This window comes from Colius striatus, chromosome 1, assembly GCF_028858725.1.
Source record: "Colius striatus isolate bColStr4 chromosome 1, bColStr4.1.hap1, whole genome shotgun sequence".
NCBI lineage: Eukaryota > Metazoa > Chordata > Aves > Coliiformes > Coliidae > Colius > Colius striatus.
The window spans coordinates 77,699,351-77,723,557 of record NC_084759.1 but is presented as its reverse complement, the minus strand read 5'-3'; the positions used below and the strand labels follow the sequence as shown (position 1 = coordinate 77,723,557).

At 40.4% G+C, this 24,207-nt stretch overlaps 1 protein-coding gene across 1 annotated transcript in view; it reads left to right on the top strand.

The window, feature by feature from the left end:
- VEGFD (vascular endothelial growth factor D) overlaps positions 1-20,204 on the top strand; it is a 29,254-nt gene extending 9,050 nt beyond the window's left edge. The window contains exons 2-7 of the mRNA XM_061988564.1: positions 7,733-7,943; positions 11,400-11,590; positions 14,287-14,435; positions 15,460-15,557; positions 17,919-18,114; positions 19,544-20,204. Coding sequence (XP_061844548.1) covers positions 7,733-7,943; positions 11,400-11,590; positions 14,287-14,435; positions 15,460-15,557; positions 17,919-18,114; positions 19,544-19,670 — 972 coding nt within the window. The 3' untranslated portion in view covers positions 19,671-20,204. The remainder of the gene's footprint in view (positions 1-7,732; positions 7,944-11,399; positions 11,591-14,286; positions 14,436-15,459; positions 15,558-17,918; positions 18,115-19,543) is intronic.
- Positions 20,205-24,207: the final 4,003 nt, after the last annotated feature.

The following is a 24,207-nucleotide window of genomic DNA, read 5'->3' as shown; positions in this document are numbered from 1 at the left end:
CAGCTGAAAACATTAGCAGGCAAATCAAGACACCCATTTTCTGAGAGGGCTTTGGAAAACAAAATGTGCTGCCCTGGTACTTTGAGCCCCAAAACCCCAACTTCTTTGAACATTGTGTTTGATGCAACCCTGGAGTTTCTCAACTGTAACACAGTCCTTATGAATTTAGGAAAGAACATTTAAGGCCATTTTCAATCTTTTAAAGAAGAAATTCAGCCTAGTTGCACATTTTGTTGTTGTATAATAGGACAATTTAGTTGTATGCTTTCAATGCAATTCTCAATGGAGAAACTCTGCTTTAAAAAAAGTGACAGTCGGAAATCTGTGTCACAGGACCAAAACTTGTCCCCATCATAAGCTGCATGTCCCTCTAGGTTACTAACACTGTAAATGTGATGATTAAATGAATGTTCAGTCTGGAGAGACTCCAGCGCAGTCCCTTCCAACCTCTACCATTCTATGATTCAGTGATTCTATGATAAGCCAGCACACTGAGAGAGCCTAAAGCTTTTTTTTCTAAATATGAAAACAGATTGGAGTATTTGTTTAAACGATCACCATTTGAAGGTGGAAGGAAGTACTGTATGCTCCTCAAACTTTCTCCATGCTTCTGGTAAAGCACGGCAAAGACTGTAACAGTCACTGAAAAATCCCATGGCACGCTCATCTGTTTCGGAGAAAAATATTAGTAGGAAGTCAAAATGTCTCATTCTTTTGTCTCCCTGTGGTCATGTTCTCTATAATTAAAAATAGCTTATTTGTGCACTAATAATTCATAGATAGGCATGCACAGGGGATACAGGCAGTGACCGGACTTCATGTATCAGGAGTTCATAGTTGACAGAGAAACTAAATTCTTATTCTTTTTGGAGTTGTTGAAAAGTAGTCATTCTTTCTCTCCTCAGAAATTAAATACAACAGTGATGATAAAATTAGTGTAAAATAGCATGTGTCAGAAATGTGGCAGAATTAGGTGCCTCATGCTAGATGTTTAGAGGGTGATGCAGTTGCTTGTTGATAAGGCAGTAAGTCACTCCTGCAGACCCGATGTTTTCAAGCTGCAGAAGATTGTCTCATTATCTTATTACCCATTACACAACACCCCAAGGATACAAGATGTTGTATTATAGACAACATTTGTTATGATAACATTTGGCAATGATTGAGCCCTTTCTGTGTCAAAATCATGGCCCATCACTCTAAGCAATGTTTTCTCTGTTCCTTTGGTACTTGCTTTGGACAAATGCCTTCCTCTGTCTTCTCTCATCTTTTATTTTGGTATTAGACACCAAGTTAGGGATCATCTGTCTATTTTGTGCTTGTACCTGACCCCATACACCTAGAAGCCACAATAATGATAAAAATACTACTAATAATGATGAAAAACCCCTTAAGGAGTTCCTCTTGCTGCAGAGACTCCACACAAGCTTGTCATCCTCATCAGGAAAACAGCCAAACAAAAGACTTTCAGACACCATGTATATCTTTGTGTTGGCCTCACAACAGCAGGAGCTGCCCTGTTTTCCTGCCAAGACAAAACAAGAGTTTTTCACAGGAACTCCCTTGAAATTCCCTAGCCACATCAGCTCACGGTCTGTGTGCTCCAAGCTACAGCACGGCTGTGCATCTACCCCATGGTTTTGAGGCAGGTAATGAAGTGCTTTTCATTTTCCAGGCAGCTGCCAGTGCTGGTCTTCATCCAGTCACTGGTCCTTCAGATCCTGATGCTGTTGCACTTGCTGGCCCTTTATATTTGTGTACCTGAGAAAAAATGGACTGCTGTTCCTCATAAATCGCTTGTGCTTTGGATAAGGAGAGGAGGTATGAGATTCAGATCTCATAACTACATGTGAACTAGTGACCTGCCGACTCCTCATTCAACATCAATGGAGAGAAAGCAGCAATTTGGAAGCACAGTTTATCCAACAGACTTTAGAATTAGATGAATGTGCATTCAATGAATCTATTTTTCTCCATTAATTATAACAGGATTCTCAAATAACTAGTTCCTATTCAGTCAGACAAGTGATCCATAGGATCAGATTTTTTCTATTTTTAATGGGTGGTAAGGAGCTGTAGGCACGCTACCTCTGCAAGATGAAGCCATAACTATGATCAGCTGTTGTAAAAACACGTTGAGGAATGCATCATGGAGGAAAAGGTTATTTTCAGGTGTAGCATACATAGCAGCAAAGTGCTTTGGTATTTTCAAGTGGTGATGAATCACCTATCCGCTATTTAAACAAGTTTGAATCTAGTTCTGAGAATAACCTGCGGGCAGGACTGGAACAAGGAGAATTCAGCTCTCAAGTTGAATTCAAGTCTTTGTTTTTGACATGACTTCACATAAAGGTTCAGAATATAATCAAATACTGCCAGTATTTGATGTTCAAGTGCCCCCATCTTGTGAAGAAACTTCTCCTCCAGAATGATTAATTTTGACAGACTTAATCTGAACTTAGCTTAAAGCTGTTTGGTCACTTTTGTGATACAATGGCATTAAGAGAATCATCACTCTGTGTTACGTAGCTACAATCTGCTTTCCCTGGAAAGATAAAGCTGTTACCTTCTTTTTATTGCTTAACCGCTGAGAGGATGGGTCATAAAACACTGCAAGGTTATTGAGAGGTTCCTTAATCATTTGTCCTGGCCCCAGACACAGTGATAATGTTGGAGATTTCCATCGGTATTTATGCAGCACTTGCCACAAAAGTATCTGTGACCCTAACTCAGAAAAACATTCCTTTTCAGAAGAGCTGTTACACATGTTTAGCTTTAAGCAAAGGTTTATGTCCCACTGTGAGGCTGGGGCTTAAGGGAAGTAGTCATTCGCTTCAGCTTTCAGGATGTATTTCCTGGGTCTATGAGCATGCTTGAGCACAGAGTGAAATGCAAGTAAGGATTGCATCTAGAGAAAAACATGGATTTTGATCAACTTATATTTTTTACTTCTCATGCACACAAAATATTATTCACTGTGAATTTGTTTTCATAAATAGAAATACTGATAGTTACTGATGGCCTTAAAACGAACTCATTTTGAGTCCTCAAATAAGTTTAAGACTTCAGTAGGCCTTTGTTTTATCGTCTTCTACACATCTTTCCTCTGTTGTTCAAAATAGCTCCAGAAGATTCTGAAACACAGCATTAATGCAAAGACCATCTGTGTCAGGCTGGAAAAAGTGGCTCATGAGAAAAAAAAAAATGATACTCTGCAAACATGGGTTCTTTTGACTCACTCAGACATCCATTTGAAAAGGGTGGGGTATCTTTTCTCAGGCAAGAAACATGGGATCTTGTCAAGCATGGAGAAAAGACGCAAACTGCTAAGACGTAGCACCTGAGGGGAGATTGTCCATACTAATTCTCAAGTAGGTTCTCAGTCTGAACAGTGCAAACTATGTGTAGGACTGTGCATCTGTATGACATGATGCATTAGCCAAATATTTGACTAGCGTAAATCAACAGGGTAATGAACTTGGTGTCTGATGTAAGTCAGTGTCCAAGGTGGGAAAAGCCACTGAATGTACCACTGGTTTTTCTCTTGTTCCTTTCCAATGCAAACTACTCTTAGAATTTTTCTGGCATCTGAGATTGCTGGGAAGAAGACAGATAGCCCATTATGGTTTCTTTTGGAAGGACAAAGGTTGTAATGATCCAAAAATCACAATGCTAACCCACGTTATCATTTCCTGATGTCAATGGTGTTGCTCATAGCCCAAATAGAGGAAAAAGATATTCCTCTTTGAGTTGAAGAATAGCTTTGGAACATAAAAGAGGTAAATGTTATGAAAAACATATAACTTCATAACTATATGAATTTCTACCTCTTGGCATGGGATTCATTCTTAGGTAAGATATTTAGAAAAATGATATTAAAAGCAGCAGTAAGTTGAAGATATAAGAATGAACTACTTAAATCTACTGCTTTGATATTTGTTATTGACAAATTCTACTCAGACATTTCTTGTAGGCAATAGCGTAATGGGTTTGATTGACTACAGGGCATACCTTTGCGGGTACTGAAAGTTTAGAGCTTTCCAACGAAATGGCTCCACAGATAATTTGTTCATTTTGACAGTGTGCTAAGGACATTGCCCTAGCTTTTTGACAACAGCTTTTTTGCTTTTCTTTTTCTTTCTTTCTTTCTTTCTTTCTTTCTTTCTTTCTTTCTTTCTTTCTTTCTTTCTTTCTTTCTTTCTTTCTCTCTCAAGACTTAAATGTATATTTTAAGCTTTCTGGGGACAGATATCACAATTTTGCTTCCTATGTGCTACTGAGTGCAGCAAAGTCCTTCTCTACCTCTCAGTTGCAGATACTGCAACCAACAAGTCCCACAATGGTGGCAACCCAGATGGCTACTAAAATCTGGGTCAGTGTAAAGGAAGGGGAGTGAGGACACAGCAGGGAGAAAAATGGATGTTGCTTTGCACTAGGAGGCTGAAAAGCTCAGCCTGAGGTAGGTCTCATTAGACACCCACCTGGCAGAATATGAGGAAAGGAGTAAAAGTAAACAATATAAAAGCACAGTGGGATCCAAGCAGTACAAGGTGACAAGAACAGAGTGTAGAATGGGAGGGGAACTTGGAAGGAAAGATTGTAGTTATCAGAGAAAACCTGAAAAAGGGAGGTAGGGGTATCTGAAAAGTAGAAAATAGCATAGGCAGATGACTACAGTCAGGAGAAGCAGATAGATGGTGGTTCTGTTCCTCTTGGTTTTCATGAGGACATGGTTCTCCCAAAACTGTCAGTAGAGGTTTGACCTCTCTGCATGTTTCCTCCTGCTCTGTGGATGAGTGAGGAGCTCCCTTCCTATTTAAGTGCTGAATATAATTTCTGTCCATTTGGTATTGCTACGAAAGGGGATAAAGTCCTTGATCAATCACACAAAGACTAGGTTTGGGAGGCTGTTGAACCTAACATCTTCCTCCAGTTTCACATTTTGGAATATTTATTCACCTTTCTATACAAAGCTTCACTTTTCTAAGCAGGGTTTTTCAGACAGACAGAGTATATTTGCCTATATCTAAATAGGGTTTGAATTTAAACCTCAGTATATGAAAGAAGTCTCCACATCTGCATGATGTTAGCAGCACTGCAGCACATTGTCTCTGGTATTATCTGAGACAGTAAGAGATTCTGCATTTCCATTTGATGCTGTCCTTTTCAGGACAGGATGACCAGAAATAAATGCTTTGGGAAGATTTTGTGATGACATGATATTCAGTGCTGTTGTGCTGTAACAAGAGTGTGCCTGACCAAAGCAGTTCAGTCGGTGGCATCTGAGGCTGTAGGGTGGTGCCCTTCTGGTGGGACACCTTTCACATTCTTTTCATTTTTTAAGCTTTTCAGTTTGAATTCTTGTAAGTTGTAGATAGCTGCCTCTGAGGGGAGTGTGTAAGGATGAGGAATGTCTTTCTCGATGTTGAACAGTTAGTCCATGCTCTAGCAAGTGTTTAGAATAATATTTTAGGTAAGAGTATTGTAGTAGTCTCAAAGGAGTCAAACCAAACACACAAGATGGCACTAGCTGTTCCTGTTTTTGCACATGGGTAGATTGAAACAAAATTTGGTACTTCCCTTCAGATGTTTTATACCCTAATACCTGTGGTGAGATTCATTTGATCAAAGATCCACCACATTGATATCTCCTGTAATCTGGTGAGCCTGGGCTTGCTGAACAGCCAGCACAAAGATTTTTAATGTGTTTCCAAATGAATCATGTTCTAATAAGCAAAAGAAATGGAAAAGCTAGTCCCAAACTACTGACTCTTACAATAAGTGCAGGAATATGACTTCTAATTTACAGAATACAGTCATCTCATTTTACAGGTTCTCTGTAAATTCAGTCTAGTTTAGAAATCTTGGATGCTGATTCAATTAAAACATCTTTTTACCGCAAGGAGGAAAAAAACCAGTCTTATTAATGGTCAATAGAGTTCAGTTTTAATGTCTTTAGTTCCATTAACACACCAGTGCTAGTCCTACTCAAGTGTTTTGCAAGGTCAAGGAGACAGATTGTGAATGGAAGTGAATATAAGCTGCGGTTCTTAGAACAAATGAGTCTTGACGCATTGACCTCAAAATAAATTTCATCCCTCCTAGATCAGCAAAATTCTGGGTAGCTTGTTTGTAAGACTATCCTGAAGTTCAGTTACTGATGCTAAGTATTCACATTCCTTCTGAGCTCTTTGTGAGTATTGAGATGGGCTTTCCAGTTTTCACCACATTTGAAATGTATGAGAAATCATTCACCTTTGAAAAACATCCATCTCTATAATGAAACATGGCAGCTCGCTAGAACACGATATCATGTTCTGTATGGGCATAAAAGATGAGCAAATAACTCATTCTGAGTTAACTACATAGGGATTTTTAGGTCATTGGAAGGTAATTACCGAAAAATGAACTTGGCCTGTATGTACAGACTAACATCTGTATTGTTGGAAAATAAATGCCACAGATGTTTTAATAACAGCTAACAGATGCTTTCAGTGCCTGGGCTTCAGACCCCATCTAAAAATGTTCCGCTTCTAGGTGACCCTTTCTCCTGCCCCTTCCCCAGCTCCATAGAGAGCACTGACATGATGCCAGTTCAGCCTCCAGACCGCTGCACACCTCATTGCCATCTTCTTATACTTCAGCTTCACTTTTAATGGCTGGCCTTTTATTTACAACAGTTGGCATTGCATCCCTTTATTTGCAAGTCAAAAAGTACAGTCAACTGCATGACCAGAGAGTACAGCTGAGAGCACCAGCCCAGCCTAACTCAGCCCTTTACACAGATAACCTTTTACTTGGGTTGCAGACAATGGTTTTCAGCAGATCTGGTGAGTCAGTGGAAATAAATACTCAGTGCCCCAATAAAGGCACAAACACAGATGTCCAGATGTTGTAAAGCAGCAGCCAAACAAACCAGCATTGCTATGGGGTACTGTGCAATTTTAATTTTCTGTTAAACAGGTAATTTTAAAGTGAGTAAGAGCTTTAAACTGATGGGGTAGGTCTTTGAAGGGAGTGCTTCCCCATGGAGGATAAGAATGGTCACATATATCATGCAGATGAAAAATGCAATGACTATGTTAGTGCTCTGCACAGCCACAGTGTTGAGATTGGACTTGAGGCTGCTTTAGCAGACCTGGGCATGACCCAAGTTGCACTCAGAATAGGAAAAGACAGATATATCCTGCACTGTGCAGCACACTGAATGTCATGTTTCCCTGCTGTGTGGATGGGTCCTTGTACTTTGGGCAGCCTCCAGCTGTACCAAATGCCCCTGCATGGCTGGCACCAGAGGTCTGGCAGCTGAGGTAGCTTGCTGCAAAGGCACGTGGTGTTGTCCTCACCAGATGAACTTATTCAAGCTATCTATAGAGGTGACCCAGGATCCATGCTGGCATGGCTGGCCAGCTCAGGCACAGTGGTGATGCGATCAGCCTCTGCCACGTTCTCTGAGGACTAGAGACACAGTCAAGTCTACATTTGTCAAATAGCTTTGAGAGCTGTGATTGAGTGGGTGAGGAAGTATCTCATTTACAATTTATATGGGCACAAATCCTACAGATCAATCTGGTGCTGGGTGTTGCCAAAGCCCATGACACTCCTGTGTGCTCCTGTCTTCCCAAGTACTCTTGGCTGTCCTCAGCAACGTGCTGCTTTTTTGTACAAGTGTCTGTCTGCGGCACTGAGGACAGGCTGTAAAGTTACCAACTTTCTGACTTCTCCTTTCCAGAGGACATCTTTGTCAGCATTGGAGCGGTCAGAACAGCAGATCAGGAGAGCATCCAGCCTGGAAGAGTTGCTTCGCATCACTCACTCAGAGGACTGGAAGCTGTGGAAATGCAGGCTAAAACTCAAGAGTCTGGCCAATCTAGATTCCCGCTCTGCATCACATCGCTCCACCAGATTTGCTGCTGCTTTCTATGATATTGATACACTGAAAGGTAAGTGCAGGCTTGCGGCTGAGTCTGATCTTGGCTTCAGGATCACTGATTCTTGTGCAGTAAAGTGTTAAGAACCAGGAGTTTCTTGGAATACACCCCATACTGGAAACAATAGGGCATTCATGGAAAAATTACTTTGTATGAAAAAATGTCAGGCAACAGCCTGAGTACGCCTCCCTGTTTTGTGGCCAAATCAGGCTTATTGTTCTCTGTATATTCTCCAAAGGGAAGATGTATTATGTGTGGATTTGTCTGTCCACAGGAAGGAGGGGAAGTCAATGTGCAAAGAACAGGTGGGAATGGCTGGCCAAGGGGCCAGCCAGCAGCACTGTGCTAAATCTCAGAATCTGCTTGCAGGCAGAAACAAAGGAGCTTCACAGCAGGCATAGAAATCCCTTTTTTAATTAGGTGTGCTCTGATATAAGGCACTGCATCAGCATCAGTGTCTGAGTGGGAACTGCAGAGGAAGGAGGTATTGCACTAATCTCAATCTATTTTGGGAAATCTCTCCAGAGGGAAGCAGATCTCCAAACAACCAACCAACAGCTAAACACAGGGAATCATAATCCATTCCCTCATTTGAAGCAAAAAATAATATTGTTCCTTGTGGGTGAGAGACTCATAAGGCATTATATGTTCATAGATGTAAAATAAAGGATCAGTTACTATACTTTGGTCTAGTAAACGGATATCCTATAGCAAAGCTACACTGTAGCTTAACAAAGGACAGACTGAGCTATTCTTTCTGCTCAATTTTCACCCTGAAGTGATATGATCGTATCATTTTCCTTTTGGGAAATCAGAAATTACTGATCCTGTTCCAATACCATGTTTACAATAACCACAGACACATTTGCACATTGTTACTCAGCTAAATTATGGCTGAGCAAAGGCCCTTAATTTGCTTTTCTGAGCCACGGCACAGAAGTGGAGACATGAGTGTCAGTCCAAAAAGGGGTTTCATATCACAGGTATGGTTTTAAACTTCTCATTGAAATTTTGTACAGAAAAAAGCTAAATCCAATACACATCAGAAGAACAATTAAGAGGACTTTAATTAATCATAGACATTCTGTTTGTATACCTTTACAAGTCTACACAGTAACATTAACAATCCATAGTTATTAGAAGTAGTACCCAGTGTCAAATGCTTTAATTCTCTACTCACTATGGCTCATCTAGTGAGCACCACCATTTCTGAAAAATTATAACTTTTGTCAAAACAGGCAGAACAGAGGTTACTGAGGCAGTACATATTGCCATTGCCATTTTATAGTCAGGTGACTATAAAATGCAGATGTAATTTTCTGCTTGGAACAGCTTCTAGGTCATTTCCTACTTTCCCTTTAAAAGTCTAACTAGACACAGAGGTGTTAGCTTTCTCATTCAAAATCAAGACCCTTAAATTGAAGTTAAAAAAAAAAAAAAAAGCCTTTTTGGTCATCTTCTCCATTTCTCCATCCAAAGTGGAATTACTCCAGGACAGAAAATACTTTTGTTCTAACATCTTAATATGTTCAAGGTACTAAAGTTCCTTTCAAAAAACTCCAGCCTATAAACATGTATTTCTTTCCCACACTCTTTCCAGTCATTAAGAGTTGACCTTTTTGCCAAGGGCATCTGTTTTGTTTTAATAAAGTGTTTTGACAAGAAGTCTGGGTTAAGGTTCCTCATTGTTTCACTGCTAGACTGTCTTCCTCAGCATCCCCAAATTCCAGCAGGGAAAATTCAGGATTTTGTTCCTCCTTTCTAGAGTTTTAATGATGAACTCACAGAAAGCTCATGTCATCCCATCTAACCACAGCTCCAATAGGCCAACTCAGCCTACCTAGGACTGTAGCACTTTCAAGCGTGAGTCTGTGTCGAAAACAAATTTCTCAGCAGCTGCCCTGTGCTTGCTCACAGAAAATATCAGGTACTCCTGAACAAAATGTGACACCCGCTTCTTTAATTTTCCCCTCCTGCAACAGTCCTTCTGTAAAGAAGTGGTTAATAAAATGAGGATGTGTGCGTTTGGAAAGGTCATCACCGCTTACACTCGTTGAAGTGACATCTGAAGTGATTACATGCACATACCTTGATGAGTTTGGCAAACACTTGATTTTCTATTTTAAGGCCTAGGATTAGATTGCAGTTTTCTTAGACTAACATTACTCTAGAAAATTCTATTGATTTTAGTGGTTCTTCTCTTAATTTATGGTGTAAAATTGAAATTCAGACCTTAAGCTCTTATTTTTTGTGCTTTGACTGGAAAGTGGAGTGAATCAAGAAGGACTTTGCAGGAATAAACAAACTGATTTAAATATATACAATCAGTTGAAGAAAAAAATAAAAATAATAAAAGGAAAGTCAGGTAGGAAAGAGAGAAAACAAAAAATTCATCTTCAAGACAAAGTGCAGCATGAAGATTAAAAGTATTCCAGATCTTTTAAGCTGTAACTTCCCCATAAACATATGCACTGGTTGCACATTAGTAGAGAGGTGGACTGCAATGGAAGAGAGAGTAAACTTAATAGTATAGAACTTGCTTTTTGACCTTCCAGAAATCTGTTGAAGGGAGTGAGGGGTAGAGAGGAAAAATGATTTTAGGAGGACTTCAAGCATAAGAATCAATGTCTATCAAGTAATTCCATAAGTTGAATCAGTTAAGCAAATGCAAAAAAAAAAAAAAAGCAGGGCCACTTCTTAAGAAGACTAAAAGTAATATTATGTAAATGTCACTGTTTTTCTCCTCTGGTTCAGTCAGTTAATGCATTATTCCTTCTCATAGTCAGAATTTGACAGATCAGTCTAAAATAAATCCCTGGTCTACAACAATTCAGTATTTGAAAGATGCCATGGTGTTTCGAGTGGATAAATCACTCCTGCAGTCATATTCCTGTTATTCAGACTTGAACCCCCTGATGGTACTGAGGTGCGAGTGTTTGTCTTGGATTTCATTAGATATTTTGGAAATGGTGCTTGTTGGCTGACATCCAGTTAGAGTATTAATACCCTCTGACCAGAATCTGTTAATCATTAATGTGCTTTTGCAGTCAGTCCCAGGCTCTACTGAGTCCATGGTGGGGTACACCCAAAGAGAGGATAAAATCACATTAAGGATATCTACCCTGGAGAAAAGGAGAACGGGATGTGGGCCAGCTTTTTCAGACTGAGGCCATGGATCTGACTGTCAGCTAGGGGAAATTGATGAAGCTTTGCTTAACCCACTGGAATTAGTGGAGATTTTGGTCATCCTCATTGAAAGTTAAAGGTGGGTAAACGCAACGACCTCTCTGCCAGTGCAGCTGGTGTAAGTTACTGGGATAATTTTGCACTCAGGCTCTCTCCAGCCCTTAGATTGATCCAAGCAAGTGCAAGTGGCCTGCCAGCATTTTGTTTTTAGTTTATACAATGCTTCTGCCTCACTAATCAGAAGTTTGCCACGATTGCTCATAAAAATGATGTTTTCTCCAGTCATAGACGAGGAATGGCAAAAGACTCAATGTGTGCCAAGGGAAACCTGTGTGGAAGTTGCCAAAGAGCTGGGCACAACAACCAACAAATTTTTCAAGCCTCCCTGTGTGAACGTGTTCAGATGTGGAGGCTGCTGCAACGAGGAGAGTCTGAGCTGCATGAACACAAGTACAACTTATGTGTCGAAAACGGTAAATAAGACTATTCATCTGCTGGGTTTTTTTTATACCTTGGCTCTCCAAGAAGGGAGGGAAAGGAGGATGTTTGGTCTCTGAGATCCTGTTATGAAAGATCTGTCTGCACTATCATAACAAACAGAAGAATTAATTTTTTATCCATGCAGAGTGAGTGCAGGCATGTGCAACGGCATTTTACATTCACGTTGCATTACTAAAAGGGATAAGTACATGTAGAGACAGAAAATCAGGCCCTGAGAAAGTGACCACAGGCTCAAGTGATGTTAAGAAGTTTAATCCTTTTTTAATGTATTGTTACTTGGACCTGGGACCTCTTGAGAGTACTGGCTCATGGGTATCCTTTGCATCAAAGGATTCAGAGAGATTCCAGGAAATGTTACTGTGTGAGATCAGGAGTCCAAACGTTACATTTCAAAACTGGCATCAGTGCCATAAAGGCTGGATAATAATTTTAGGTGTGCAGTTTTGTGAGTCTAAAAAGATCTTTTCGGCTGGAGAGACTAGATGCTCTCAATTTGAATGACTCAGGACCTGAATGTCCCAAATCACAAGTCACTCTGGAAAATAAAGTCTTAAACCAGTAACCAATTACTGCTTAGATGCAACAGGTAACAGATACTTAAGTTTTAATGACTGATGCCAAAAAGTAAGCACAGAGTAGCCAGAGAGCTTCTTCCTGTAAACTCCCTCTAGTGTCTAACTACTGAGATACCTTGTTCCAGTGAGTGATGGACCAAAGCTCCAAGTTTATTGCTTTCAATCAGCTCTACGCCTGACACCGTCTGTGTTCAGACGTACAGAAGGGCCACAGGAGGCTGGTCCCCCGTGATTAATCTTTATCTTGTGCACACCTACTAATATATGACAGCACCTTTCAACTTGGAGCAATAAATTTAATTCTACTTTTGAAAAAGTCTTTTCTTAACACCAAAACAAAGATCGAGGGCTGTGCTTTCATAGAATCATAGAATGGTAGGGGTTGGAAGGGACTTTTAGAGATCATCCAGTCCAACCCCTCTGCAGAAGCAGGTTCATATAGATCAGGTCGCATAGGAACATGTCCAGGTCGGTCTTGAAGACCACCAAGGAAGGAGACTCCACAACCCCTCTGGGCAGCCTGTGCCAGGGCTCCCTCACCCTCACAGTGAAATAGTTTTTTCTTATGTTTAAGTGGAACTTGTTGAGTTCCAGCTTCATCTCATTACCCCTTGTCCTGTTGCTAACTACAATAGAAAAAAAGAGATGTCCCAACCTCCTGATACCCACCCTTTAGATATTTGTAAATATTAATAAGGGCTCCCCTCAGTCTCCCCTTTTCTAGACTAAACAGCCCCAGTTCCTGCAGCCTTTCCTCATAAGGAAGATGAAGTCCTCACAGGGAGTAAGTCCAATTCACTTCTGTATTTGTTTCAGGTTTGCTGGAATGTAATTCCACTGTGTCTGGTTGTACTGGAACACAGCTAGTGTTAAATAAATCAGGGTCCATCCTCCTTGCATTAGTGTTCATTAGTTGCTTTCATTCCACACCAGAAGGAGAAAGCTGTTATGAGCTGTTGGCCACATACAAAAGGCATCTGATCAATTCAAGGAGCTAGGTCAGACTGGAAAGTATTTATTTATTTGTTTTTGGAGCAGTAGTTAATTTTATTTGTTGAAAAAATGCAGCTTTGCAGAGTGTAACATTACTTAAGCATCCTTTAAAATAACCATTCCCTCAAAAACTCCCACCTAAGTTCCACTCCTGAGTACACCACCATCAATCCAGATATGCTCCACTAAAATGAACAGAATTATTCCCATATTAGTGAAAGCATTTTTTTCCCCATGATATAAAAGTCAAGTATATTGATGTCACTTAAAGCTAGACACTGCAATGCCTAAATTTAAATGTCTAAACACTCTGCTTGGCAATATTTCTAAGTTCCTGCATGTGGATGCAGCACTAAGCCAAGACGTGCTGGCACATAAAGACGTGCCCTATGCTTTGGTTTCCATGGGAAGGAAGTTGGCCTTGGGAGGCAGAGGGGGTGTAGGTCACTTCAACAGCTGCCAGATGTAACTAAGGAATCAAGGCTTCCACAAGGCTACTCAAAGATCACTCTAAATAATTTGGATGCACTGAAGGTGGCTGCTTGATTCCTTAGGCTGCTGCTGTAGCCAACAGAGAGATGTTTACAGGATGATTCCCTTTAAGGAACCCAGCTGAAGCAGAAAGAACTCTACTCTATTTACTTGTGTTTCTTCCCTTTCTGAGGAGGCCGTGAGGTTCAAGTTAGGCCCCTACAGATGAATGCTGTGATTGTATCTTAGGACAGCTCAATAGTGGTTGAGATTCAACTGATAATATAACTGAGAACAAAGTTCCTTAGACCTGTATCTTTTCGATTTGTCTCTGGCATCCAGAAGAGGCTTTTGAGTGTGTTTGCAAGTAATTTTGAATGCTCTTTGATGTTTAATAGCTGATAATACAACACTGGGACCACCATTTTGGTAAGTTCCTACTTTGACGGGCACTGCTTACTCTTCAAAAGCCTCACTGCCCACCTGTTCATTTATACCTATGGTAACCATCTCTAGACAAGAGCATGGGTGGGAAAAACAGAGGCAAAGAATCAGAGGTTTTGAATTAAAACTCAAAATATTAACTGTATAATGGAAACTGAAAAATATATGTTATTTCATCCATCTAGCTCTTTGAGATCTCGGTTCCCTTGACAAGTGTTCCTGAGCCTGTGCCAATCAAAATTGCCAATCACACAGGCTGTAAGTGTCTATCAAATACCCAGCGCCATCAGTACACCATCATACGAAGATCTGTCCAGTACCCAGAAGAAGACGGGTAAGTTCCTTTCTTTACAAACTCCTACACATGTTGTGTAGTCCAGAGTATGAAAACTATTTTCTTCTGATTTGGTCATTATAATGGACCTTTCTGTTTCTGTTATCCCAACACTTTTTTTTCCAAATAATTTAATTATCACTCAGGGTTAGGAAGCTTCAACTAAACCTGATGAATTTTAAGTGGATACCAGAATCCAACAAACAGCTAGCTAGTTCAGCAATATCTGGAGTCATTAAGGCATTTAGGTGCTCGAGCTGGGGCCCAAAGTGCACTTTGAGAGCACTATGCTTCACTGGGGCTATTTGGGTATGTGTGCACAGGCTTCTTCAACCTGAAACGAGCCACTCTGCTCACACATTATTTAACCAGGGCACACAGAGTGCTGTGCTCAAGCTAACGTCCTTTGTCATGCCATGTCAGGTTAGGATCAATGTGCATCATGGCTTTTTGCTTTCTGGTCCAGTTCTGGTTTGTATCTGTCAAGCTCACTGGCTGGGTAAAAGTGATCTCACATCAAAATATGGTATAAAATAGTTTAGTGCTGGTGAGAACAGGCTATGTTAATTTAACAAATATTGTAGAAACACAGATAACTTGAGTGATTCACTGGAAGTCAGCCCTGCATGTAGGCTTGCCCCCATAACTGCCATTCAACTACGCATCTGGGCTGACGTAGAGGTAGCATTTCATCAAAGCCACTCCAGCCCTCACTCAGCCTGTTGCCCACTGAATCCCATTCCTAAACAAATACAGGAAAACCACAGTTTGTGAGTACCTCTTCCAGAGTCAAGTTAAAAGTTAAATTGGCCTCTCTGACCCCAAAAACAGTCCACTGGGAGCCAGCCAGCTCAGACCTATCAGTAAAACCATTTGGCCCTAAGGTTTTCTGTTTCCACCAGTAATGCACACAGATGCCACACCTTCATGTAATATAAGAGGCAGACACAGCATACTAACAGGCTCATTTGTCAAATGACTACATTCATACTACCATTTATTTAACTTTTTTTCTTAATTGTAGATGCCCCTTTACCAACAAACTTTGCCATAACGGGTGGATCTGGGATAGTGACAAGTGTGAATGTGTGGTAGATGTTGAGCACCCCAACAGAAGAGAAGGTAAAGATCAAATTACAAATGGACACTTTTGTTTACTATCTCCAGGATACTTGTGTTTCACTTTGTTTTTGTCTTCTTTTTTTCACTGAGTTATAGTTTTGATTCCACAGCCCTAGATAGACCTTGGCTTACGATGTAAAAACTCACCTGAAAACAAATCCTCATATATATTTATCCCTATTTTTCTGCTTGGATGTTTTACTCCCTCTGTGTTAGCAACCTGAATAGGAAATAGGAAAGTACTAAAAAGAGTTAATGAAGTAGACACCGTGGATACACTTTTATTTTACATGGGTCTTAAATCGTGTGATGGGCATTAGGGAAAACCTTTTAACTGTAGAGAAAAAGTATGCCTTGGAACATATTGCTGGGGAAGGTGCTGAGAAATTGTGCAAAATTCTGAAGAACGGACATATTATGAATGAATTTATTAGCTGTAGTCAGTGCAAAAGTTTATATGACCTTCCAAAGTACTTGGCTGTTTTTTGATGATAATACCCAGGTATTTGGAAAGATTTCAAAACTGATATGCCCTACACACTCAAGAGTATGCAAGTATACTCTTTCAGGTTTGTGGAAGGAAATGTAAGAGGGTAAAACTAGTACCAGTTACCACTATTTTTCTTCTCCTTCTTTTTATCCTGGAAAACTTTAATCTGCCAAATAAATTTGCAAGAAATATTCTAAGGGATAACTAAGTCTACTTATTAGCAATAAACATTAAAAGAAGTGCAAATTTATCCAAGCCCTGTATAAGATTCTTTTTAATTGTTTTTCTCAGGAAATTGCACTGATCAAAATAAAATTATCACAGAACTAGAGCCAGATAGACACAGAAGGAAGCCCTGCCTTTGTGGCTTAACCTATACATAGCAAGCAAAAGAATAAATCACCCAAGGCAACAATAAAAGCAAGCTGGGAAGTAACTCCTGGACCAGCAAGCTAAAATTAAATAACTTCACAAACTTGTCTGTTAATTAGAGTCTCCTAATGTTAATAGTCAAGAGATCAGTTGCGTAGTATTTTCTGTAGGATCTGTTCTCATTCAGGATCAGATCATTTGACCATCAGATTAGGCAGTTAAACTCAAGTTAGGCTTTTAGCTCAAGAAAGCATTAGCACTCCATATTTCTGAATATGTCCAAAGGACTGTGAATAGCCAGAGTTCTCCTAACTCTTAGCCTTTTGTAAGGTCATCTTGGAGCTTTAAAAACTGGGGCTTGTTGAATTATAGTTTCTGTTGACATAGACTTAGTATTTCCTCAGATAAAATATCATTCTCTGAAGTGCATTGTGTTTGGCAGTGTCTGGGACAAAATAACTTAAAATCTGTCTTTGAGGTTGAAATAAAGTGAGATGGAAACACTCTGCACCACTTTACACATGCCAAGCTTTATCACCTCAAGAAAGAGATTTGTCTTCCAAGAATTTGGGGCAGATTCCTTCCTCTCTTCCAATAGGACTTGGGTTTTATTCTGTCTGGATATCGGTTTTCCAGCATTAAGTAAATAATAATGGAGGTTTCTTTCAAGTAATGGGCAAGCCTTTTCCGGTCACTGAGGTCAGAGCTGAGGCTGCAGAGGTCAATGGATGCAGGTTACATTCCACATTCCATAGGTTAAATCCAAGAGCTAATTGTAAAACTACAGGAAATTACCTTCCCAATGACACATAATATGCCATGACCTTTAACTGGGGATGTGCTGCTAGCATTTTAATAATGCTTTCACAAAATATGTTCTCCTTTTGCTAGGATTATACTGTACTCCAGATGTGTATTTTTGGGGGCAAACCGATAAAGTAGTAGACAATGTGTTCACTTGGCTCAGGTTTTGTTTCTGAAGCAAAATATTTTCTTCTTTCTTTAACTGGCAAGTAAGCACATGCACGTCTAGTAAAGCGCAAGACCAACTCACACCTTACTAGACTTAGTACTACTTTAGCAAAAATTTCCTAAGTACATAGATAGCAAAGTACATTGAGTACAGTGAGTGTGACAGTTTGCAGGAATGTGCATTTTTGCCATGGGTATAGGCTAAATCCTTTTTGAGATTTTCTTTTTTAAACCTGCTGTCCAGTAAAGATTTGTGCATTCAGAAACCTAACATGGTTGTTTTTACAGCCCCAAAATAAAGTATTTTTATGCAGGTTGAACCCACAAGAAATAGCAATATTAGTTTAAGTGAAACGATCAGGCCAATCCTCTCAAGTCCTCTTTTGCACTACAAGTTACAACAGAAATTCTGAAAACTAGAGAGTACATATGTGAGCCTTGGTGATGGCAAAGAAAAGGTTAGTCTCTTCAAAAGCCCGACTTGGACATGCCAAGCTTACCGCTGAAAAATGTCTGTGCTATTGCAGGACTCCCCCCTCTTGCTGAGCTGGCTATGTGTGGACAACATATGGAATTTGATGAAGAAAACTGTGAATGCACCTGTAGACAGAAGTGTCCCACAGATTTCTTTCAAAGTAAAGAGAACTGCAGCTGCTATTTGTGTAGGGAGAGCCAGGAGAGCTGTGCCCTAAAACACAAGATATTTCATGCTGAAACCTGCAGGTAAGTGTTCCTTGTCATTCAGCGTCTACACTGCAAGACCTGATTTAGCTTCAGAGGTGCAAGTGCTGAATTAGCTAGGAGGTCCATCCAGGATAAAATACTTTGCTGCAGTTAGGGAGACAATAGAGAGATAATACTTACCTTACAGGAGTCTATGGTTAATTAATGAGTTTATTACATTGTCAACACTTATTAGGTTTACTTTCCCTAATCTTAAGAGAACAATAATTAAACCTGTGCTACAATTGAAATTACAGTGTGTCACATGGGACTCAGGGTACCTTGAGATCCAAGTCCTGCATTTATAGGTAGGTAGAACCCATCCTGTGTTGTCTGTCACAGCTGAGTGCAGACTTACAGACATCTAGGGACAAAAGCTCTTTAGGTTGGCATCCACATCATACAGCATATTCCTTACATATTTTGTTCTCAGAGCAAGTGATTTTCTAGAGCCAATGCTATTTGTACACATACAGATCCACTAAATCAGTTCTGATTCCACCGAGAAGGACAATACTTTTTTTCTGAGGCTGTTATACTACATGCATTTCCATAATTCTTTTGTGTAACTAATTTAGAGGTTTCTTTGTCAAAACTTAGATTAAAAATGCCCTCTTAAGATACCCGTTTTAATGAATTACTTTATTTGTAAACCTTTTCAGAAAGCCTTGGTCCCAGGTAGACCCAGGAGCAGGCAGTAGCTCAGTCTGGATGCTTATGTAAGGACAGGCAGCATGCAGTTTCCCTGAGTGTCTTAGAAAACCTGCAGTACACTGAATGATCACCCACGGTGTCCATTCTCATAGACTTCATAGGCTCATTCATGGAGAAGAAGCTGTGGAAGATGTAACCTTTGCATCTCTAGGTTGGGATTTGAAAATATGGGCAAGCATAAAACTGTTGTCAGGAAGTATAAAAATAGCTAAAAGAATCAGCAGAGCTGAAAGTGAACATGAGCGACTCAGTCATTTATGTGTTTCAGATGAATGGGAGGGGATCAATACAATCATTTGTTCATATGAGTTTGGCTTCCAGAAATTGCTATAATCTGGACAAAGGACTTTTACATCTGATTTTTATGCCCAGTATTCCTGGAGCACCAAATCTGAAGTGTCAGGTGTGCTAAGGTACTTTGTAAGATTTGAGGGCACTGCTATCCTGTGCTAACATTCTGGACTTCACTGTTCTCAAGAAATGAAAGCATTACTTGGGTCGTGACTGTGGACTATAGCAAGATGTGTTGCTGTAGAGAAGAACTGTCAGGCAGCAGTCTTGTCTCCCAGTGTTGTTGAGTGTTGACACTTTCCCAAACATTGTTTAGAGAGTTCCTTGCAGTGTTCAACAATGAAAAAGCTGAGGTATGTGGCAGTGAAGAACAATCATATTACAATGCTTCTCTTTTTGCTTCTTTTTCTCCTTTATCAAACAGCTGTGAGGACAAATGTCCATCACAACCCAGAACGTGCCCAACTGCAAAACCAACGTGTTCCAGGCACTGTCGTTGTCCAAAGGAGAAGAGAGGATCTCACGGGTCTCAAAGCAAAGAAACTCCCTGACTGAGCTTCCCCTATTCTCTGAAAATCCACTGCTTTGCAAAGTAGCTGTCACTGACTTTTGAACCATAGCAAACAAGAACAACTTCCACGTTAACAGCGGAAGAATGAATCCAGTCTGCATTTATTTATTAATCACTAACTGCAGGTGAACCCTCTGGGACATTGACAATTGTTCTCTAAGAGGTAACAACCAATGGATTGCTGTCTGTGTGGAAGAAAAAGTGGAAAGAGCCAGCTCAATTTTACGGAAGATGAAGCTGGCACATTGGTAACTGAGTCAGAGTCACAGTCACAAGCCAATCTTTGAGAAATGAAGACTAGATAATCTTAGCCTCTGTATTTTTAGCTAATGCAGCTCCTGGGTGAAACCTTCTTCAGAAATTCAGTGTACAGGATTTGGCTTCTAATAGGTTCAGCACTGAGTTATTTGATCTACTGTCCAGCTTTGATTATCATTTTGAATTTATTGTACAACTACTGTCAGATGTGCCATATTTAAGTGTATATAAGAAAATAAATACATCAGTTATTCGAGTGGTTTTGATTTTTCTCTGTTCTTTTCAATCTCTGCCCAACAAAAAGCAAATAAGCAAAACCTCAAAGCCCTCTCAAGTACAGCCTTCTTATGTTTGTCCCACTGGGACTGGCTTCTGCCCAAACCCAGGTCAGAACAAGGTCAGTTGACCCAACAGTTTCAGTAAAGAAGAATCATTTTTCCCACGTCTGCCCGACAGCCATGTGTGATTTATTTATTTGTTCCTGGTGTAGTGTGCTAATCTCCCTGAGGGAATAACAGCCATACTAGTACTAACTCTTGGGTGATGTTTGGAAAGACACGGTTCGCTAAAAGATGGTTTTCCTTTCAGCTTACCACGCTATGAAAAAATATCTCTTATGCACTGAAATTCCTTTCATCAGTGCGAGACACGAGTAATAGTGTTTTAACTAAGTCAAGGACAGCATTATTTTCTGAGACACTGAATTCTGGACTCAGTCAGTCCAGAGAAAACGTTGAACGGGAAATTATAGTCTTTGATGGCTGAATCATTTTTTCCCTTTTGCTGAATTCTCAAGTTCTACACTGGACTGTGAATAAAGGGAATAGTGCAACTACTATAGAGTAGCAACTGCTACAGAGGTGGAAAGCCTGACACAACACAGGGAATAGAAAATGGCTTTTTGATGTGCATCTCATATTTTTTAATATATATATGTACAAGAAAATAGATTGCTTTAAAAAAAATTAGAATCAAATCCTCTAAGATTGATTGAATTGTTGGACAAAGACTCAAACAATTTAATATTCCTCTTGTCTGGGCAAGGCACTTAGGATTTGACCCTGGACAACTGCTCTGAGTGTTTACTAAGCCATCTGTGATCTAAGTCTATGCAAACATACTGACAGGCTGCTTTTGTGCTGGGAAGGGGCCTGGGATCTTCTGATCAAGCCACACAGCCTGGTCTGTGTGCATACTGAATGGAGCTCCTCCAGCAGGGTTACCTACTGGTCTGCACTGGGCTCTCCTGCTGAGGGTTTTCTCCAGAGTAATGGTCACATGCAACTTGCACCCACTCTGCATGGGCAAGAAGGGGAGTATGACCCCAGTGCAAAACCAGGCAAACCAGCTTGGCAGCAGCAGCAGCACACCCTTACAATCCCCTCCTTCCTCTGAGGGGCTGTAAATTCAGACACATGTACCTCATGGGTGATGTCCCTGCACTAGATAAGGGTCCATAAAAGGAATTAACTGCTTCATTGTCACCTAGCTTAGGGCACACCTGGACCTTGTGGTTGGATTGCCTATAGGCTACACCATTAGCACATTACCCAGAAAGCTTGGGAGTTGCAGATGAAAATCAGAGGCTTAACTGCTGGCATCAGAGGCACATGGAGTAGAAATACACTTGCCTGTGAAACCACAAAACCCTATTTGTACAGCTAAATTCTGTCTAAGCTTTTCCATTTCCTACTTTCCCTAAATTGAAATTTAGCAACTGGAACCCTGTACTAATTGTGCCTGAGTCTCGTCAGTGTTGATCTGTAGAGGCTTCCACAGTTTTTGTCCTGACCAGGGAATATATTAACTTTTTTTTACAAAACAGAACTACCCAAACCTGGGAGACAAAGAAGTCTGCTTCAACTCCAGAAGGCTCTTAGAGAAAGCAGTCACTGAGGGGTTGAAAACCATGTCCAAAAGCTTTTCCTCACTAAGGCAGAGAAGGATTTGAAGATGAGCCACCTAACCCCTGTGACAGAGCAATAGCCATTAGGATGCCCAGTCTAGAAATGTATCACCACTATGAACCCTGCTTTGAGGTTTTCACCTTTGTAGACTACTGAAAAACAGATCTGTGCCTGAAGGTCTACCTCAGGCCTGAAGATCCCAAGAAGGAATGAGATCTTGCTAGGTCCACAGGTTTTATTCAGTATAAATCTCTGGTTGAATTTAGCTCTTAATCTCAAAATTTTGTGCTTAAGTCCTGCAGATCACTTTGTTAAATGCTTAGGTAAATATTTTTTATAAGAACAGGCTCAAACAACAGAGAATGTGTGATCATCAAAAACACACTTGAAAGTCAATGTAAAATTCAGCATTATTTTCACACAAAAAGAAAAAAAAAACCCTGCAGATTCTTTTACCCCAGAGAGATTTCCATTTTGCAGCAGCAATGTGACAGAAAGCTTGTGGATTCAGAACAGGTCTTAGTCTTCTGTGAAGGTGGAAAAGGAAACTGCTTGTGGTGACATTTGCTAACAGAAGTGACCTAAGCTGACAGCATACTTAAATATTTATCTAGTTTATAAATTTCATGCTCCTTAGAGATTCTCAATTTCCAGAAGCCTCATGAATGCACTTTGTGCTTCAAATAGGATTGTCAACTCTAGTATGAAAGTTTGAAATTCAATTCAGACCTCTGCAGGATAATTGGGGGTGGGGTGGTGGTGTGTGTACATGTGAGAGCATGCACACACTAACCTCACTGTCAGTTCCTTCCCTCCTGATGCAGCACAGGACCTCGGGCAACTCCTCCCCTCTCCATTAACCCCTTAATCTGTCACTCAGTTGCCTCTGGCCCACCAGATCACAAAATGAGGTGAAGGTGATCACCTATACTGTGCCAGGTCTGGCAGAGGAAGAGGATGCTTCTTGCTGGCATCCTGTACTCGAAAATGTCACACACACTGGGGCGGTGCTGCAGTCCAGTAGCCTTCCTCTGCAACTCAGTATGATGGATACAACCCCTCATGATTTGCTTAAACGTGTAGCATTGTCCTGGGCAGGAAGAGCTCTGAACTGACCAGATTCGTACATATTTCGCACACAAAGATGAGACTATCTTTCCTTAAGGCTACGAACTAATGGCTTGAGTGTGAGCACTGGCCATTCTTTCCCTCCTGTTAGGGCCTGTGGAAGAAAGGACAGGAAAGGCACTACCACCTTCTGAAGCTTTGACTTGCCTACTTTTTGGACTGCACTCGTGAACTACTGTGTTTGCAGCACAGGCATCTTACAGCTTCTTTCTTTTACAATAAATTCCCATCATAGCAGATCATTTGCTCCTAAAGCCCTGTGCCAGTCTTGGCATTGCAGGGTGCTGCTCTTTTCCATCCCACTCTCCTGTATGTTTAGAAAATGACCAAAGCTACAGTATATACCATATATTTGTAAAAATATATATGAGCTTATGTGGATAAGTACAGGAGTTTAAGTAGAATGCCATGAATGCCAGTGTTGCAGGATGGTCTTCATTGCACAGCCCCAAGAAGATCTGTATGTTGCTAACACTGTGGCACAGCCATAAACCCTTTACATGGAAAACCAGGACTAAAAGGAGGCTCTGGGGGGAGATGGAAACATGAGCAGAGTGTTTATAAAAACTCATAACATTATTTTTATTTGAGAATTTCTGGATTATTTGATCCATTAAAAATGTTAAACTTTAAAACAGGACTACTTTATGTTATCTTTCATATCAATATGCCAGAATTTAATAACAAATTTAATATAATAATTCAGAAGATTTAAATGAGGTATGTGAAATTCATAGCAGATCTGGCTTTTGGCTGATGTCATTAGCTCTTAAACCTATAACTAAACAACCTTCTCAGAGGGAAGGTTGCTGAACAGAGAAGCGTTCTCTTTGAAGTTTGAAATGTCTTTTATTACTGTCTTCAGCGTGACTTGCTTTTTAAACAGATGGACATGATTTACAGATTTCATAGCCAGAATAATAACGCTAAAACTTCCTGTTACGGTGTGCCTTATTTTTTATATAGTGAGGGAGATGATGTTTGGATTAAAGCCTCTAGATATCCAAATTACAGAATCACAGAATCTCAAGGGACGGAAGGGACCTCGAAAGATCATCTAGTCCAATCCCCCAGTCAGAGCAGGACCACCTAGAATAGGTCACACAGGAACTCATCCAGGTGGGTTTTCAATGTTTCTAGAAAAGGAGACTCCATAACTCATCTGGGCAGTTCCTTCCAGTGTTCCATCACCCTCACAGTGAAGAAACTCATCTTTGTATTTCT